We start from the raw sequence: 20,253 nt of genomic DNA on the forward strand, positions 1-20,253 counted from the left end.
AAACTCTGGGACTGATCTAGCCTGGTCCTAACAAGACTCCCATACTTCATTTCATTTGCACAGAGAGTATGGCCTCTCTCCATTGACAAACGTTAACTCACTTGAAGGCGGATGTCTGTTGGAGTTTAAAACTCTTGGATCTGCCCGGAGCCACTCCGGATCTGTGATAACCAATCGCTAACGTTTGACTACAACTCAAAATAGCGCACAACCTCACTGTCATTGTTCTCAACCACTCCCTTTATTTGCCGGCTGATTGGGCCGGCAAAATTTGTCCGGAGAAAACCCGCGAATATACCGCAAACCCAGACGTTGTACTGAAGAGAAATTAAAATTGAGCGGAAGTACGTAGGTGGGCGGAGCCAGGCTAGAACTGATCAGGGTTGGAGTGAGATTGCATCGAGCCAACGCATTGGAGCTTGATATCCTCGACCCAATTGTCCTTGGCTCCAAACACCCTCTATCTACGCTCCTCCTCATCATTATGATGGAAAGCTCCTTCATCAAGGCCTGGAAAGGGTCTATGGGGGAAAAGCGGGGCAAACCATTCGTGATCCAGCCTGATCGAGGCACAAACTTCAAGCCTAGTGACAAAAGGTTGGAGGAAGCTCTCCAAGATATGGGGCCAACCTTCAAGGATCAATTGTTGGAACAACAAATCTATTTTAAGTTCCACCCTCCTGACGCTCCTCATTTCGAAGTGACATGGGAGGGAGATAAAGTATTTCAAGACATCTGAAAGAGTTGTCTTTAGCGACCAAACGGACAGTCTTTATTGAGTTGGAGGGAATCCTATATGTCGATATGCCTCACTCCCTCAAGCAATCAATGCTGATGGGAACCTTATTGGCAGATGGCGACACACCCAGACCTTCGTCAATCAGTTCTGGGCCCGATTCATCCATGATTATTCTCTAAGCCTACAACACAGAGGTAAATGGCAGAGGGAGACTGCCATCCTGGACATAGGCCAAGTTGTCAGGATACCGGACCCACAACTACGCACACACACACACACACACACACACACACACACACACACACACACACACACACACACACACACACACACACACACACACACACACACACACACACACACACACACCATTTAAAACTTTATCAAACTCTTCACTTTATTTCACTTTGTTTAACTCTTCACTTTATTTGTTTCCAACCATTAATCTTTTTTTAAATGGTGTGCATGTTTACTCCATTTTGAACTCTATTCGAATATTTTCACTTGATTTAAGCCATTCAACATTTATTTTACGTCTTAAACTATGTGGCTTTATTAAAATATATTTTCAGCCTCACTTTACACTACAGCACTCACCACATTTTCTATAGGAAATGCATTTTCTAGTAGGCTATACAATTATTGTCCGTATTATTTCACTGATAGGATGATAATGATGCGTGTGTATTTGTTTATGCATTAAATTGAATCTGAACAGATGATTCGTACATACACGTGGTTCACCTCTGTATGGAAGCCCATTCCCGCCACAGGAAAAAAAAAAAACACCACAAACTATCTCATAATTATGAGATTAAAAGTCATAATAACGAGATTTAAAGTCATAATTACGAGATTTAAAGTCATAATTACGAAATTTAAAGTCATAATTACGAGATTTAAAGTCATAATTACGAGATTTAAAGTCATAATTACGAGATTAAAAGTCATAATTACGAGATTTAAAGTCATAATTATGAGATTTAAAGTCATAATAACGAGATAAAAAAGTCATAATAATGAGATTTAAAGTCATAATTACGAGATATAAAGTCATGACAGTAGGCTGCATCTAGATGGTTTACATTAAGATCAGTGTCGTAACGTCATGGAGTTGGATCACCACATTGAGCAATATTTCCAAAGACGATATACAAATGATGAAATTCTGGCAGTATTGGCTGAGGTGCATGGGGTAGTGCTGAGCAAGCGGACACTTGAAAGGATTCTGAGAGAGAAAAGATTGTGGCGCAGGAAGGGCAAGACAGATGTGGCCGAGGTGGCAGCTTTCATTGAAGCGCAACTCCAAACGTCTGGGCAGTGTCATGGCTACCGTTGGATGTACCAAAAATGTTGGATAAATGGCATTATTACCGACAGGGAAACAGTACGTGTTCTCTTGCGGCTGTTGGACAGTGAGGGAGTTGACCTGAGATCAAGAAATAGACTACGGCGGAGAGTATATCACAGCCGGGGTCCCAATTACGTCTGGCACATTGACGGCTATGACAAACTTAAACCGTATGGGATCTGTATAAGTGGATGCATAGATGGTTTTTCTAGGAGACTCATCTGGCTGGAGGCATACAAAACTAATAATGATCCGAACGTGATTGCTGGTTATTTCATGGATGCTGTACTAATAGCTCAAGGTTGCCCTGAACGATTACGGGTAGATTTAGGGACAGAAAATGTTCGTTTGGCCGAAATGCAAAGATTCATGCACTTTTCAGAGGGTCAACTTGAAATCGAACATGTCACATTTGGTCCAAGCACTGGCAACCAGCGCATTGAAAGATGGTGGCTGACATTACGCAGTCAGTGCGCCCAGTTTTGGATGGACTTTTTCGATAAATTGAAATCGGATGGATACTTCGCTGACACCTTCCTGGACAAGTCATTGGTCCAGTTCTGTTTTCTTTCCACAATTCAGGTAAGTTTCACTATTCACTGCTTTATTTTTGTCTGTGGCTTATTCTTATTTGTATTATTTTATTTTTATTGTTACACTATACTATTGATTTGGTTTTACCAAAAAAGTTAAATACAAGAACCACACATTGCTTTCTGTCTGCAGGAAAGCTTTTTCATGCAATTCATTGCATTTCATTTGTATTCACTTTGAGCCTTGTCTTATCAGGCAGAACTGGAGGAGGTCGCATTCATCTGGAATGAGCACAGGATGCGTCGAGTGCACAACTCACGAAGTCCTCATGGCCGTCCATCCATCATCCATGCAGTGCCTCAACTCTACGGGGCCACGGACTACCTGTATCGCCCAAGTCTGGAGAAGATCGAGGCCTGCTTGGGGGAGTGTGTTTACAAAGACTTCCCATGTGATGAAGATGTGTTTCACATTTGTGTGGGGCTTATGTCTGAGCATGGCCTTGAATTAACTAACGACGTGTACAAGACAGTAGATCTGTATGTAAGACTTAGACAGCTAATTAACAATGAATTGCTACAGCCTTAAAAGCAGGGGTAGTTGTTTGTGCTAGATGAGCTGCAGTAGGCCTAATTCAGCATTAGGCCTACTGCAGCTCATTTAGCAAAACTTAACTTGCACCTATTTGTAACTAGAGTAGGCTTTAACTGGTTCTGCAACAATACAAGCCTAACAATATACTGTGTGTCTTAACCCCTTTTTTCCAATCGTTGTAGTGTCTTTAACATTAAGTTGACATTTCTACTGCAAAAATAAATATATTTGATATAAACATTATACTTAATATATTAATCATGCGTCAATATTGATTATTGGGAAATAACTAAACAGTTAGCCACAATTTAATGAACTTTTATTATTTTATTATCTTCCCATAAAACAGCTTTAGAAAACAACATAAGTATTGCTGGGGATATATATAAGCTGCTGATGGCAGCTGAAACGGCTAAACGATGTATTGGTGGTGATAACTTTAATACATTACATTAATACAATAGTTCATTATATAATTAAATATTTACACATTAAATATAATCTAGCATCTCAAAGTCTCTACATTAAATCACATTACATTATATAATTTCCTATTTACATATAATCCAGCATCTCAAAATCATAAAATTAAGTAATCTCGACATGAAGAGGCTGTTGATGGCATCTGAATCTGCTAAACTATGTATTGGTCGGGATGACTTCAAGACATTTCATTAATACAACAGTACATATAATAACATATTTACATAATCCAACATATCAAAATATGTACATTAAATCTCATTACATTAATACATCAGTACATTATATAATTTCATATTTACATATTACATATTGCATTAAATCATCTTGACATGAGGAGGCTGCTGATGGCAGCTGAATCAACTAAACTATGTCCATTGCCCACACACCACTCTCCAATACTTTGTTCATTTCGTGTCTGAAATCCGGGTAATTGTCATAATCAATTGGCAACTCCAAGTAGCATCCACATGTGTGGGCGATGGGCCGTCTCTGCATACCTTGCAAATTCGTGAAGCTCAAAGTAATGGTCTTACCAAGAAACAAATCAGAGCCAGTGCAAAACCGAAGGAATAGAGACAGGTGCTGTGCGTCAGATTCTCTAAGGTAAGTGCTAAGATGCTTTCCTATGTTCTTCTGCTGGTCGTTCATAGTAGTGGGGTAAGAGATAGACCTAATCACCTTCCTCAGTGTTGGATGAAGATTTACATACGCTTCTGAAATGCCTTCCAAATCTGACCTAAAGGGTGCAAGCACCTTGCTCCACTGCTCTAGGACAAAGGCGGGTTCTTGAACCAGCTTTTGGTGGGCAAGCTCCTCCAAGAGCTGTTCAATATTATCAGCGGTTGGCATTCTTCGACAGCTGTGGAGATCCATTACTTCAATCAATTCTTCCTGATCCACACTTTCAAAATCTGAACGGCAGGATTCAAACACCAATCTCTCTGACTCTGTGACATATTTCAGGAAGCAGTCAACAAGACTACTCTTCACACTTCCCAGGGCAACTTTCTCCAAAATTACTGGGGCTATTTTTATAGGCAGGTACTTCTCTTTTTGCCAACCCATTGCTATTATTCTGCCAATGCTTTCCCACTGCTGCTTACCAAAATCATGGCGTAGAAAAGGCACCTTGAAAGCATTTCCTAAAGTGCATTGCTCATAAAAGTCCAGCCAAAATTCAGTTAGCACATCCCTTAACACGCCACCTTCATCAACTGCCATTTCCAAACTTCCATTGGGAAGAATTACTTGGATGAAAACATCATCTCGCATGACACTCGCGTCCAAAAAATGTGTGATTAGTTCTCTCAGGATCTGCCCACGGTGAACAACAATTATTCTCTTTGTTCTTTCACTCTGATCAATGGGCACATGAGCAATATCTAGGGTCGGAGTAGATGAACTTGATGCCCGAGGAGACGTTTGTAAGGTATCATCAAGGCTAACCCAGTCCAGATCATGTAGGTGTCCTTGGAAAAAGGTAACTGTGCCACTATTCTCAAAGTCATCTACAGCATTGGCGGCATCAACTTCGCTCACACTAGCCCAATCTGTCATTTCAACAGTGGAGCAATCGAAGGGCTCAGGATCACTGTTTGTATCAGACAGGACATTGCTGCTACTAGCATATACCACATCTGCGGTTTCCTGACCTTCAGCTAGAGGTAAACTAGGCCTAGGGGGGTTGGGTGAGGCTGCAAGCTGATTCTCACTGCAACCATCCCTCTTGGTTGTTGCTAAGTAAAAGCGTAAAATGGGCAGCTTTGTTACTTCATAAAGATCCCCAACTGTAGTCAGGGGATCTAACGGGCGCTCCTGAAAATCAGTTAGTTCAATCGCAAAATCTTGAACATTTCCTTCTGCATTTTTCTGACCAGGGAAAAACAGGTTTTTGGCCTGTTCAATTAACTGATCTTTACAACAATTCTTGGACACAGAGATTTTCCTGGTCCCGCCCCCCTTTTTGGCCCTCATTTGTAAGAATTTCCCGTCACGGAAATTCAACCAGCCAATTTCAATTTTACGCTCTTTCTTCTGAGCATTTTGACATGGTAACTTCTCAGACAAGTGTTCACGATCGTCACTTTTTGCTAACTTGGCTTTCAGTCGCTCAAAAAGTTTTGATTTGCGGGCAACAGGATTCTTCCCCTTCAATCTGCAATATCCAAGGACAGCCAGTCGGTCTCCATATGATGGTAGATACTCGGTTAACTGGTCGTCGTTCATGAGCAGGAGGACATTGGGATCGATCTTAAAAAAAGAGGAAAACACACACACACAGCCACAAAACAAATATAATTTAACATAAACAGAAGCAGTAATTAAAAAAAAAATCAAAAAATGCATAAACACACAATTTAGCCTATCTTTCCCCCATTAACAGACTAGTTACCTTATCGTTTTCCAGTTGCTTTATGTTTTCTTCTGGTACATTCCGCGACCTCAAGAACTCGCACAACTCATCCATCCTGTGAGAGGCCAACACAAATATTTAACGAACGGAACAGATGCCAACTACATTGTGATGCATTGAGCACATGGATGAGCTAACATTATGCATTGTACATATTTATAATTCGAAATTCGTCCCACGCCGGGCCATTTTTACTTACTACTAGCGCCACAAGAGGGGTCAAATGACCCCTAAGTCATTTGAATGAGAGGCTGTGCATTTGCACATAATGATCACTAGGTGGCGCCAATGAGCTATTACCGCGCGAGCGCCACATGTGCGTGTCTGTCACAAGCCTAGTCCTCACGATTTTGTCATAAATGTACATATATGAAGTACAAACAGCCTATATTTTCACTAAGGGTTTAAGATTGAATGATGCAAATAAAGTAATTAAATTAATTGAGATATGCCTATATTGTTATCGTGGATATTTTCTCAAGACCACTCCATTCCATCAACTTTATGAACCAGCAGTTGGCTGAGTGGTTTAGGCCCTGCAATACGGGCGACCTGAGTTCGCGTCCTGTACGTCATTTAATTCTTGCCGTTGGCTTATTTTGTAATTTCCTTTATATCAGAGAAATTAGGCTTAACAATTTACTTTTTATGTACTCAGAATTCGAACACCACTACAAAATGGCGAGCATCCTATATAGTGCACTATATCCGTGATAGGGAACGATTTCGAACACTTTGAACTAGTTTAAAAAGAGAAAACATTTTGACTAAAAGTTGACTACAATTTAAGGACTTTTTGTCGACTAAAACTAGACTAAAACTACAAAGGAAAACAATGACTAAAATGTGACAAAATCTAAAATAGCTGACAAAATTAACACGGTGCTAATACTAGAACTAGCTAACATAGCTGCAGCAGAGTGCTTTTTCAAAGGAAACATAAACCAGATGAAAAGACGCTGAATTACTGAATATAGGCTTAAAAGAGCATCTCTACAAATTCGGTTACCTTGCTGTTTCGCCTTGCGAATAGGAGGATGACCGAGAGAAGTGATGACTTGCAGGTTCATCAGCCTCAGGTCCGAAATGATGGCGCCGACTGGTAGCCTAGTAGCGCGTGCCGCTCTGTCGTGCCGATTTCGAACTTGAAGGAAGTGAGGTCAGGGGGCAGGCTAACCGTCGAAAATCTCGTAATTATGACTTTAAATCTCATTATTATGACTTTTTTATCTCGTTATTATGACTTTAAATCTCATAATTATGACTTTTTTATCTCGTTATTATGACTTTAAATCTCATAATTATGACTTTAAATCTCGTAATTATGACTTTTAATCTCGTAATTATGACTTTTAATCTCGTAATTATGACTTTAAATCTCGTAATTATGACTTTAAATCTCGTTATTATGACTTTTAATCTCATAATTATGAGATAGTTTGTGGTGTTTTTTTTTTTTCCTGTGGCGGGAATGGGCTTCCATACCTCTGACCCCGCCTCCTCGCGAGTTTATTTTTTGCAGGGTGGTAGCGGGAAGCTCGTGAATATTCGTGAGGGAACTCATCCCTCATTGGCTGGGACTTGGCTCGCAGGGACTTTGTCAGAGGGCTTTTGAAAACAGAGGGCTTGTGAAAATCACGAACGCAAATAAATGAAACGTTGTTATAAATCAACACAAATCATTGTATCAATAGTGTGACACATGTTATAGGCCTACAGTAGTTGTTTTTGACGAGTTAGCATTAAGAGCTAACGTTTGTTTTGGCACTTACAGAACGGTAGCTAGCTATATTGCCGTGTAGTAGGTGGATTGATAGGTGAAAATCAATATTAAAATTAATTTAGCCCTACGCGATTTTATGGCCCTTCTTTCTATAATGTAATTGGTTGTGGGGTGTGGCAGAACCACTATGAACAAATATCAGAAATCATACGGTTTATTCTTATCCATCTTCTACACCTAACCTCCAGCAGCTCCATCTCCTCAAAGTTGACATGGGTCTGGCAAATGTTGCAAGCTTTAATAAATCCTGCCATTATGCTCACTACTTCTAGAAACAGAACAGAATGGAATCTTAATGGAAATATCAAGACATGGATGGACAACAATTAGAAAAAAAAAACTTGGAAACAATCACCAGCTGCCGAAAGCAATGCGATGCGCTATACATAACGTTATAAAATATAATAAAAAAAAAAAATGATTTACTACAGTAGCCCAGGCTGTGACACATAACAGTTTCACAGGGGCTTTTAGACGAGTGAGCTAACGTTTGTACTTACAGAAAGGATAGAGTTGCCGTATAGTAGGTGGGTATCATGTGTCACATTATTGCTAAAATGATTCGTGTTAATTTATAACAACGTTTAATTCATTTGCCGATGCGCTATACATAACGTTATAAAATATAATAAATACAAAAAGGGTTTACTACAGTAGCCCCCGTGACACATAACAGTTTCACAGGGGCTTTTAGACGAGTGAAGTGATCTAACGTTTGTACTTACTGAAAGCCAAGGTAGCTATAGAGTTGCCGTGTAGTTGGTGGGTATCATGTGTCACATTATTCGTGTTGATTTATAACAACGTTTAATTCATTTGCGTTCGTGATTTTCACACAAGCCCTCTGACAAAGTCCCAGCGAGCCAAGTCCCAGCCAACAAGTCCCAGCCAATCAGGGATGAGCTTCCCGCTACCACCCTGCAAAAAAAAAATTCGCGGCCCGGGGTTACCTGACCAAAATCCGGGCACCTGCTGTCATCCCTCTTACCTGTATCTGCAACCTCTCCGAATGAGCATAGGCTTACCTTACATTGCTAATAATTAGTTAGTAAGTTATATATTATTTCTTCCTTTTAGAAGCACAATGAATAGGGTTTGAACGGTGAATAATCACGCCCTCCTGAAGAGAAGCGATGATGCTGTACATGCGCAGTGGGACGCCTGTCACTCAACCTGTTACACTGTTACTAACCAAACCCTCCGTAGCCTAACCCTTTTTCTCAACACTGTATTACCTCCGTACCCTGACCCTGGAAACATAACCAGTCGCTCCTACAACATTAACGCGTCTGAACGCAGAAGAACCTGAACCTAAATTGCTGCACCATGTCGGGCTTTGAGTTTGAATCACTAGAGAAAACGCTGGAGAAATACATTCCCGAAAATGAATTGACAGAAGTTAAACGCATACTTTTCGGAAATCCCACTAAGTGAGTAGTGTTGAGTTATTATGGATTATATTATCTATTGCTATGTGTGCACCTAACCGAATACCAGCCATATGGTTTATTTCCCTTCCCATATTGTTCATCCTCATGCATGTTATTCTCATGGAATTTTAGTTCTTCATTTAGTTTTTCATTAGTTCTCTCAAGTTACTTATTATACCAGGTGGACTCTGTTCAGTTATTCTGTTTGCAAGAGTGGGCCTTGTACCCTCGGACTTACAGCTGGAGTCAAAGGTCACGACCCTCCCCAAATCAAACGATCAAACCCCGTCTCCTGGGTGGACGTGAATCCAATCCCGGAATTTATCTTTCCTTCTATTTATTCTGTTATCAATCATTTCCCCAAACGCGTGTGTGGGCCTTTAGTGTAGCTATATTAGTGTAATACTTGCTTCTGTTTTTTCGTGATGTGAAAATGCAGACAGTGAATGTTTGTTATATAATGGCATAGGAAAAGTACATACTCTCGACCAACATCTTACACAATTACATATAAGCATATTGAAGTAAACGCTAGAGGATTGACGTAACAACACAGACTGAAACGTCCAACTAGCCTACTTCCATCAATAAGTATCCGACTTCGTAATGACTATACGGGAGGAGAGGGTCAATATCCACCACTGTTTCTCTCAATACACAACTGTTGGTGTGTTGTATGTTCCCTACAGATGTGTTTATTATAGTTTAATGTTCCATCATATTATAATCACTATGGTATTCAATTCACGATAAGTATGTGTTTTAATATAGTTTAATGTTCTTAAATGTTCTATTCACTATGGTATGATATTCACTATAGATATGTGTTTTAATGGAGTTTAATGTTCTATCATGATATCTTGTCTATGGTATTATATTCACTATCGATATGTGTTTTAATAGAGTTTAATGTTCTATGATGTTCTACTCAATATGGTAGTATTCACTTTAGTTTTATTACCCTGTAGGCACCTGGAGCTCCACTCATCTGCAGAGATTGTGGCCTCAGAGCGGGACTTTGAGCTGCAGGGCCACGCCTTCCAGAGTGCTCCTGAACAGCTGAGGGCCTCCCGGAGGGTCCGCGTCGGACTCATCCAGAACCGCACCGTGCTGCCGACGGACGCCCCCATCCTGGACCAGGTCGGTCAGACCGGAGGTGGGGGGGGGTCAACTACTGTTGAGGGCAGGACAGTGTAGGGGGTACTGTGATCCCATGTCATTGTACCTCTAGACTTCCTCCAACAAGACGCCTCCATAGCTGCTCATTAACGACATATGTCTGCACCTGTTAGTCGTTATGGATAAAAGCATCTGCTAGAGTAAATAGTATACCGTATCCTGCGTTCATGAGGGTCTGAATTCCCTGATATTTCTCATAAACTTCCTAAACGTCGTTTTTTGGCCCCACCTATTCGACAGATCAGTGCTGCTCACAGTCGGATTGCAGAGCTAGTGGAGGTCGCTGCCATGTGTGACGTCAACATCGTCTGCTTCCAGGAGACCTGGAGTAGGTTAATTTCATCATCTTCCTCATCATCATCATCATCATCATCATCATTATCACTAGTTATTATATATAGAGTTCCAGCGGAGTGTTAAAGTCCTGATGCGCTGTAAATCATGTTGTGAAAGGCCCCAGCACTGACCTCTGACCTCTGCCCCCTGCTGGTCAGCCATGCCATTTGCGTTCTGCACGCGTGAGAAGGAACCTTGGAGTGAGTTTGCAGAGTCGGCTGAGGACGGACCCACCACCCGCTTCTGCCAAGAGGTGACATGAGACGCTCTAGTTTAGAGGAGAAGCAAACACGTCCTCTTTCGAATAAAGCCCAGGCACAAACCCATCAGTGGAACAATATTTGAAATATACCGGTCCAGCAATCATACCTGTATAAGTCAAATGTAGTAAAATATTTAATGAGGAGCTTCACTCCGGATAGTTAAGCTAATTTTGTTCCGTTGTTCAACCTCTAGTTGTAATTAAACCCATAGCAAAAATGTGGAAACCCCAGTCGATAATGTAACAAATTTCTGAGCGCATAATATAATGACATTTTGCCTATAATTTTACAACGTATAACATTCGTTATACGTTACACAAAATGACTCTTAAAAGCAGTGCCAACATTTAAATATTTTTCTAACAAAAGGCAACAGGCTGATTATCATTTAGGGGGCCACTCAATGACATGCAGAAGAGTCATCAACACGCCCACTGAAGTGGTGTGAGAAATACCAACTTTCTACTCCTCATTCACATACCATTGATTACATTATAAAATTTGTCAATTTATGGTAACAGGGGTAAATGTTCAATGGAAAGTGTAGTATACTATGCATGCAAATCAATTTATTAAATAGCTTTTACTGTTATTCAGGGCTGAATAGTGCATTGACATTTAAAAATGCAAGGCAACTACTATTGGTTAGTTGAAAATAATAATCATCATTGAGATTAAACATCTATTCCATTGTCCTGGCCAAGACAGGCAGCAGTGGCCTACAGTCACACATAGCATACACACAAAACATGAGAAAAATAAAACAACTAAAACGGTCCGCAGGGGGGAGGGGGGGGATTTCAATATCGCAAGACATTTGGAGACGTTCAAGGAGGAGAGTAATATTAAGTTTGAGCAACAAAGTGTAAAGACATTTTGGGAGGCTCAAGGAGGAGCGTAATATTACATTTGAGCAACAAAGTGTAGTCTTCTGGTGGACTCTAAAGACATAATTCAACATACTTTGTTATTGACGTGTTTTCGTTCTGTTTTATAGGGACACTGTCTCTTTAAGATCACCTGACTTATGTGTTGCTATGCCGGTCGGTGCGAAGTTTGAATTTAACGATTTTTATGGCAAAATGAACGACCTGCCGTTGCTTGTCGAGGTGAGAAATTAATCTCTGTATGGTTCGTTCTTTGAATATTCCGATTTAAAACAAAATCAGAAAAATAATTAACATAGTCGTTTTTGGGGTTTTCTGATTTGGTCTGAACCATACACGGATTGAAATTGTCTCTTCCCTTCTTTTATCGCAATTTCTACAGTCTATAGACAGAACTTGTTACCTGGAGTTCGTAGATGGCGGAGCCTTTATGTTTAAAAACATAACGTCTTACCTGGGCGAGTGTGTCGCTGCGGTGTGTGCATCTTTGTTCTTTCCTGGGCGCGTGTGTCGATGGTGGAGCCGTTATGTTTAAAAACATAATGTCTTACCTAGGCGAGTGTTGCTGCTGTGTGTGCGCGTGCGTATGTGTTCTAACCAGTGCGTGTGTCGATGGCGGAGCCGTTATGTATAAGGGCGAGTGTCGCTGCGGTGTATGCGCATGCGTGTGGGTTCTTACCTGCGAGTGTGTCGATAGTGGAGCTGTTATGTTTAAAAACATAACGTCTTAGCTCGGCGAGTGTGTCGCTGCCTTTGTCTTGACGTACAATCGGTGCGTGTGCGCGTGCGTGTGTGTGTTTGTGCGTTGTGTGTCCGGTGTGTGTTTGCGGTGTGTATGTGTGTGCTTGTGGTGTATGTATACGTTTGCGCGCGCTGTGTGTGTGTGTGAGCTGCAGGCTTCTTGGCACATGCGCACATTAGTAACTTGAGTGCTACAGGCCTGCTATTATAGTAGTAAGATTATTATTATTATCATTATTATTATTATTTTGTATAGCGTATATAAAAGTGTAATTATAAGTCTATAGCAGGGTGACCAGACGTCCTCTTTTTCCCGGACATGTCCTCTTTTCGAGACCTAAAAAATGCGTCCGGCAGGGATTCCAAAAACGTCCGGTATTTTGCCTCGTCGCAAAAAAAAAAAAAAATATATATTATTGTTATTATTATCTTTTTATTTGCCTCGTCGCATATTTGTGTTTCTGGGTCTCACATAACCTACTAGTTATTACCATTGTATATGTCTACGGTTATTACGGCCTTCCAAGTTCTGGAAATGGTATCTCCCTTACGTTCCACCTTCTTGCGCGAGCTGACTGTAGAGAGAGTCTGTCATTGGGCGACCGATCTCATGTGCTCGTTGAGAAGGTGCCGTGTATAGACGGAATGAAACCCCCACTGAAGTACGTAGGCTCACGATACAAGGCCCCCCCCCCCCCCCCCCCGTCAACAATCTTGCCCGGGGCGCAATTGGACCTAGGATCGCCACTGTCTGCAGCCATGCCTAAACGTAAATGTAAGTTCACGGACGAACTAAAGAAAAAATACCCATGTTTTCGCCCCCCCCCCCCCCCCCCCCCCCCCCCCCCCGCGACGAAGTGTCCTCTTTTTCACAAACTCAAATCTGGTCACCCTAGTCTATAGCCAATATGACAGCTGCATAGCGAGCAGGGAGTGTTTTTTAAACCAATCTCTCCATATCCGCCCCCAGCTGGCCAAGAAGTACAACATGGTGATCGTGTCTCCGATCCTTGAGCGAGAGGCTCTGCACAACACCTTATGGAACACAGCCGTGGTGATCTCCAACTCTGGCCAGGTGTTGGGGAAGACCCGCAAGAACCACATCCCCCGGGTCGGAGACTTCAACGAGGTCCGTCAGCCGAGGGCCTGATTACGGAAGACATGTTATAGACTTAATGATTATGATTTGATAAATTAACAAAAAAACAATCCTGAGATCCACCAACAATGAGAATAAATCTCTCTGTCTTTCTTTCTCCTAGTCCACCTACTACATGGAGGGCAACACAGGCCACAAGGTGTTCCAGACCCAGTTTGGTAAGATAGCTGTGAACATCTGCTACGGACGCCACCACCCTCTGAACTGGTTAATGTACAGCATGAATGGAGCCGAGATCATCTTCAACCCCTCCGCCACTGTTGGAGCGCTCAGGTGGGTCCCCTCCGCTCCATACTGCCGCTCTAAAGGCGCTCATTGATTTATGGCTTGGTCTGACCTTCAGCCCAAAGTATATATATATTAAACTGTGGCACATGCTCCAGTAAAAGAGGGTAGCTGCTATGTTGAGACTGTAGCTGTGATTAAGGGCTGTACAAATAGAATTGACTTGTTAGTAGATAGTAATCTCTGATTTGTTTAAAGTCTAGTTTGTTTACTTTCCAGTGAGCCCATGTGGTCCATTGAAGCGAGGAACGCAGCGATAGCCAACCACTGCTACACATGTGCAATCAACCGCGTCGGGACCGTAAATATTCTGTTTTTGTCTCTGTACACACTCCTTCCAGGGCTTTAATTGTTATCTTGCTGTAGTAAGGCCTTTTCTACCGTTATAATGTGTTTGCCCATTGCAGGAACACTTCAAAAATGAGTTCACATCTGGTGATGGTAAAAAGGGTAAGAAAATGCTTTCTCTTTTGTGTCCAGCTCCAACAGATAATATAAAGTACACATTTTATTTTTTAGCACCTTACATATAATTCCCAAGTAATTCCTCTCTAGAATAACAGATGGTCACAGATAGCTCATTGTTTCCGTAGCTCACCATGATTTTGGACACTTCTATGGGTCGAGTTACGTGTCTGCCCCTGACGGCAGCCGCTCTCCTGGGCTCTCGAGAACCCGGGACGGCCTGCTGGTGGTGGAGCTGGACCTCAACATGAACAGGCAGATCAGCGACAAGTGGAGCTTCAAGGTACGTCCTATCAGATCCCTGGATCATTGCTCCTGAAGTAGGGGCGCTAGTATTACTGTGTGTACTTCTAATGCTTATATTGTTCATAAATATTTAAAATATAACATATATATACAGTCCCATCCAATAGTATTGGAACAGTGGGGCCAATTCCTTTATATTTACTGTAGACAGGAAACATTTGGGTTTGACACCAAAGATGAATATGAGACAAGAGATGCACATCTTAGCTTTTATTGCCAGGTATTTACATCTGGATCCGATAAATAACTTGGAAGATAGCATTATTTGTAAAGGAACACCACATTTTTACATGAGCAAAAGTATTGGAACAGATAGATTTAAAATCAATTAAAGTAAATAAGACTTAATATTTTGTTGCAAATCCTTTGCTTGCAATAACTGAATCAAGCCTGTGACCCATTGACATCACCAAACTTGCGCATTCTTCTTTTGTGATGCTTTTCCAGGCTTTCACCGCAGCCCCTTTCAGTTGTTTGTTTTGGGGGGTTACTCCCTTCAGTCTCCTCTTTAGCAGGTAAAATGCATGCTCTATAGGGTTTAAGTCTAGAGATTGACTTGGCCAGTCTAAAACCTTCCACTTCTTGCCCCTGATGAACTCCTTGGTTGTGTTTGCAGTGTGTTTTGGATCATTATCTTGTTGCATGATGAATGATCTTCCAATCAGTTTGGTTGCATTTTTCTTTAAATTGGCAGACAAAATGTTCCTGTAGACTTCTGAGTTCATTTAGCTGTTGCCATCCTGTGTTGCATCATCAATGAAGATTAATGAGCACGTCCCAGAAGAAGCCATGCAGGCCCAAGCCATGACATTGCCTCCACCGTGTTTCACAGATGAGCTTGTATCTTTGGGGTCATGAGCAGATCCTTTCTTTCTCCAAACTTTAGCCTTTCAATCATTTTGGTAAAGGTTCATCTTTGTCTCATCAGTCCATAAAACGTGGACCCAGAATTTTTGAGGCTTGTCTCTGTACTTTTTTGGCAAATTCCAGCCTGGCCTTCTTATTCTTTTTGCTAATGAGTGGTGTGCATCTTCTGGTGTAGCCTCTGTACTTTTGTTCATGAAGTCTTCTGCGAACAGTAGATAATTATACCTTCACCCGTGAACTCTGGAGGTTGTTGCTGATGTCAACAACAGTTGTTTTAGGGTCTTTCTTTACAGCTTTCACAATGTTTCTGTCGTCAACTGCCGTTGTTTTCCTTGGTCTACCCGTTCGACGTCTGTTACTTAGTACACCAGTGGTTTCTTTCTTCTTCAGGACATTCCAATTGGTTGTACTGGCTATTGCCAATATTTGTGCAATGGCTCTGATGGATTTTCCATATTCTCTCAGCTTCACAATTGCTTCTATTTCACCCATAGACAGCTCTCTGGTTTTCATGTTGGTTAAACCTCAAACTATAATAATTGCAGTCTGCACAGGCAAAACCCAAATATGAAACTAAGCATAGACATTCAGCGCTATTTATTGTTTGAATGATCAATGTAATAGGATACAGCTGGGCAACAAAACACACCTGTCAGTCACATGTTCCAATACTTTTGCTCCCCTAAAAATGTGGTGTTCCTTTACAAATAATGCTATCTAAGTTATTTATCGGATCCAGATGTAAATACCTGGGAATAAAAGCTGAAATGTGTATCTTGTCTCATATTCATCTTTTGGTGTCAAACCCAAATGTTTCCCGTCTACAGCAAATATAAAGGAATTGGCCTCACTGTTCCAATACTATTAGAGGGGACTGTATATATATATATATTAGATCCATGAATTTATAGATAGATTTGTAAATGAGACCAAGGAACTGTTTTTTGCATCAGTTTGCATAGTGTTTTCTGCATCAATCTTAACTGAACCTTATTATGCATGTTTACATTCACCGATAACACATTTAGGGTTTATATTTTTTTCTCAAAAGAATTACATTATGAAGTACTAATAAATGAGGCAGAAATTATTTTCTGTCCCGACCTTCCAGGTGTGACTCAGTTTAGATAGAATGATATTGGAGTTACGAGCTTAAAACAAAACCAACATCCTGTTCACCGCTCTGTATTTCTTTGTAATCCAGATGACTGGGAGGTATGCAGAGTACGCATCAGAACTGGCCAAGGTGGTCAGTGAAGACTTCAAGCCCAACATAGTGAAGGAGTAATGGCGTTCAGTCGAATTAACGTTTGATCTTAAGCCGTAGTCAGACTTCTTTAGACTGAATGACACTGGAGGTAACGACATTGAGGCAGATCAATATGAAATAATAGGTCCAACCATTAGATCAAATTAGCACGTGTTCAATTCTTTATTGGTTACAGCACACAGGGAATGTGATTCAATGTATCATACAATAAAGATTCCTGCTGAAATGTGCCGTTTGTCCATACTTCAAATGAACAGCTGGGAGACTTCTCTGTACACATGGAAAAGCGATCCATAAATGGTTTCATAAAAGTTATAATTTAAATACATAATTATGTCTCTATGGAAAGTCTAGTGCAATCATTTCATCCACGATATGAAATAAAAAAGATAAGGGGTAAAAGGTCTGGTCATGTGAGCAGCTGAACTGACAGGATTCATTACTTGGCTTGGTGTTAGAAGACCTCCATGTACCATCAGGGGACAGCCCTCCAATGTGTCCGTCCTGGGACAGCCTTCCTTGTGTCTGTCCTGGGACAGCCTTCCTTGTGTCTGTCCTGGGACAGCCTTCCTTGTGTCTGTCCTGGGACAGCCTTCCTTGTGTCTGTCCTGGGACAGCCTTCCTTGTGTCTGTCCTGGGACAGCCCTCCTTGTGTCTGTCCTGGGACAGCCCTCCTTGTGTCTGTCCTGGGACAGCCCTCTGGGCTAGAGTGGAGAGTAACTCTGAAGAGGACCAACGCAGCAGCAGGCCAGTCTGCCTCCCTGACCCCAGCTCCCCCTCCCTGACCCCAGGTCGGTGTACATTGGATAGAGTGGGACTCTCTTCCTATGTCCATATGTCTCTAGATAGAACACCTCAAGCACACTTACCTGAGACTCCCCCCAAAAAAATAACAGATTCCCTGCGGATAGAACGACAGGTACCGCCGTTCTACGACCCGTTCGAGCCGTCAGGACAGGAGTGTTAGAAGCCCCTCAAAAAAGCTCCCCACTCTTATGCCTCTACAAGGCGGCTGCTGAGCTAAAGTTGAGTTGACCTTCAGCCCTACCATCCAACACCTTCTAAAGAAACGCATTAAGACGCTAAAAAATAACTTGGGGTCATCTGATGCAACGGGTAAACCCCGGTCTGAAGCCTGCAGTGGTGGGAGCCCTCCCTCTCTGAGCGTTCAGCGCCACGAGTCCCCGCTCTCCTGAGTGCTCAGCAGGGTGCGGCTCCTGAGCGATCCTGGCGTCGGTCGCCGACCTGCGGCCGCGATGATGTCACTACAGCATGGGGTGGAGGTGAACATGCCGACGGTGTCGGCGAAGGTTCAGACCCCCGTCAGCTGTCTTTGAAGACCAGCAATATGTCCTCATCTGTCCCGTAGCTGCGCCGAGCCTCCTCGAAGTTGGTGATGCTGGTGCAGCACACGCCTGGAACAGCAGAGGACACACAGGTTCAGTTTATACCAGTTTCTGATCACCCACACGTGGGATGTGTTGACATTGTTATGCAAAGTCATTTTAACTGCTCTTTTAAAAATAGCTGTCACACCTCTTTTTGGGTTTTGCTACGACTATGGAGTGAAACCTGCTCTGGGTGTGCTTGGGCCGCTCATGAAATGACGTACTTGGTCTACCAAGACTCATGATTTATTAGCGAAAACCTCCAGACTCGAGCCTGAGGCCCAGAGTGTCCCGAGTTCAGGTATGACTCACGGTCGGCGTACGCAGGGTTGTTGTAGAAGATGCAGCCCGTGCTGCTGTTGAAGCCACAGGCCACCACGAAGTGGCCCTGGTACTCAGGCCTCCTGCAGAAACACTTCTGGCCAGCGGGGAGGAAGCAGCAGTACTTGACGGGCAGCGAGCAGAGATCACAGGTCAGGACCACGGCGTTGACCAGCACGATGGCCACGTGGCCCTGCTCTATATGGGCCGTGATCTCATGGATGGTCACCGAGCTGCCAGGGGGAAGGGCCCAATATGAGTTTATTTACTCTTGTCAGAGACGTCGTCAGGTCAGGCTTAATGTAAGTAATAGAGAACTCACCATTTCCGAACCACCACGCCCTTGCTCTCTGCATTCACGAAGAGCTCATTCACTCGATCTTCTTCCGTATCAAAATGCTTTTTATAAAAGGACTAATGGAGAGAAAGAAATAACAAAGTGTCAAAACATCACTCTTACTTCCTCAACGTCACGTAGGTCAAACACAGGATTCATATTGAATTCCTCAACAGATACCTGGTTTCTAAAGCCCTTGTCCACGCCAAGAGTCTGAGTACAAAACTGGTGCCTGATTCCGAGATGACACATGAGGTAAGCCAAGTCGATGGTCCACACGCTCTCAGTCAGCTTCAACTCCCAGCAGGCACTCTGGAAGTCTTGGTCACTGATGGGGTGCAGGTACCTGCAAAATGATCTGACATGAACACCTAGAATCCATCCTATGGTATGCAGGCTGTGAATCTACCTGATCACTTGATTAGGCACAATCAGGGATGGATTATTAAGTATTATATTACTATGAAAATAGGAAGTTGAATGTTCACTTACTTCAAGACCATTTTGGAGCAGGCCAGGCCACAGTCCCAGTGGTACAGCTGTCGGATGACAGGGACGTTCAACAAGACGCCATCTTCTGTGGAGGGCATTCAACTATTACGATATCAAACTATTACGATATAAAACTATGATATTAAACTACTATGATATATCGTCTTCCTTATGGTGTTACCCACGAAGAGGATCTATGAGAATAGTTGATTTAGTATTGCATCGTTGTAGCAAAATTGTGGTGTCATCACCTGTCATCCTTGTTGAATCTTCGTATTCGTACAGATATTTAATAGAACACTTTAAGTTGGTTACAAGTGAAGATATTGAGATAAATGGTTTCATATAAGCTAACAAGCTAACGTCACCTAGCCTGTCATGGTTGGTAATTTAGCCTCCCGGCTCACTGGGTGCTAATGTTAACCTAGGTGGTTATATGAACAGCAAGCGCCATTGCTAACGTTTTGTTGAATTCTTTCATCGTTTAATTCTTACAAAATAAGCTTATTCTAAAACTACAGCTAACGCTGTTCCCCCTCATTAGCGTTGGCTCGTCTTTTGTTTGGTAGCCTGATGCTAGCCGCTGGACTGTACGCTGTGATCCCGCCCCCTAGAGACTGACGTCAG

The 20,253-nt window shown here is 42.3% G+C and overlaps 4 protein-coding genes across 6 annotated transcripts; 2 read left to right on the forward strand and 2 right to left on the reverse strand.

Annotated features, from left to right (window-relative positions):
• The first annotated feature begins 1,700 nt into the window (after positions 1-1,700).
• On the forward strand, positions 1,701-3,494 carry LOC130384308 (uncharacterized). The gene is made up of 2 exons (XM_056592431.1): positions 1,701-2,672; positions 2,880-3,494. The coding sequence occupies exons 1-2, from the start codon at positions 1,848-1,850 to the stop codon at positions 3,210-3,212; spliced, it is 1,158 nt and encodes a 385-aa protein (XP_056448406.1). The 5' UTR covers positions 1,701-1,847; the 3' UTR covers positions 3,213-3,494.
• LOC130384307 (uncharacterized) lies at positions 3,238-9,085 on the reverse strand. 2 transcript variants are annotated; one of them, XM_056592430.1, is made up of 4 exons: positions 8,626-9,085; positions 7,127-7,725; positions 6,097-6,172; positions 3,238-5,954 (listed from the first exon to the last, which is right to left on the reverse strand). In XM_056592430.1, exons 3-4 carry the CDS (start codon positions 6,169-6,171, stop codon positions 4,065-4,067), a joined length of 1,965 nt encoding a protein of 654 aa, XP_056448405.1. In that variant the 5' UTR covers position 6,172; positions 7,127-7,725; positions 8,626-9,085; the 3' UTR covers positions 3,238-4,064. The 2 variants fall into 2 exon arrangements, with proteins under 2 accessions (XP_056448405.1, XP_056448404.1); XM_056592429.1 differs by having other exon boundaries at positions 7,127-9,085.
• Positions 9,073-17,330, forward strand: upb1 (ureidopropionase, beta). Its single transcript, XM_056592432.1, has 10 exons — positions 9,073-9,330; positions 10,299-10,470; positions 10,750-10,837; positions 11,004-11,098; positions 13,707-13,865; positions 13,999-14,168; positions 14,400-14,481; positions 14,588-14,630; positions 14,774-14,928; positions 17,023-17,330. The coding sequence occupies exons 1-10, from the start codon at positions 9,227-9,229 to the stop codon at positions 17,104-17,106; spliced, it is 1,152 nt and encodes a 383-aa protein (XP_056448407.1). The 5' UTR covers positions 9,073-9,226; the 3' UTR covers positions 17,107-17,330.
• gucd1 (guanylyl cyclase domain containing 1) lies at positions 17,217-20,244 on the reverse strand. 2 transcript variants are annotated; one of them, XM_056592433.1, is made up of 6 exons: positions 19,878-20,244; positions 19,627-19,711; positions 19,315-19,480; positions 19,120-19,211; positions 18,789-19,030; positions 17,217-18,503 (listed from the first exon to the last, which is right to left on the reverse strand). In XM_056592433.1, the coding sequence occupies exons 1-6, from the start codon at positions 19,969-19,971 to the stop codon at positions 18,412-18,414; spliced, it is 771 nt and encodes a 256-aa protein (XP_056448408.1). In that variant the 5' UTR covers positions 19,972-20,244; the 3' UTR covers positions 17,217-18,411. The 2 variants fall into 2 exon arrangements, with proteins under 2 accessions (XP_056448408.1, XP_056448409.1); XM_056592434.1 differs by having other exon boundaries at positions 19,627-19,708; positions 19,878-20,238.
• Positions 20,245-20,253: the final 9 nt, after the last annotated feature.

Source organism: Gadus chalcogrammus, chromosome 6 (assembly GCF_026213295.1).
Source record: "Gadus chalcogrammus isolate NIFS_2021 chromosome 6, NIFS_Gcha_1.0, whole genome shotgun sequence".
In the NCBI taxonomy this organism is placed as follows: domain Eukaryota; kingdom Metazoa; phylum Chordata; class Actinopteri; order Gadiformes; family Gadidae; genus Gadus; species Gadus chalcogrammus.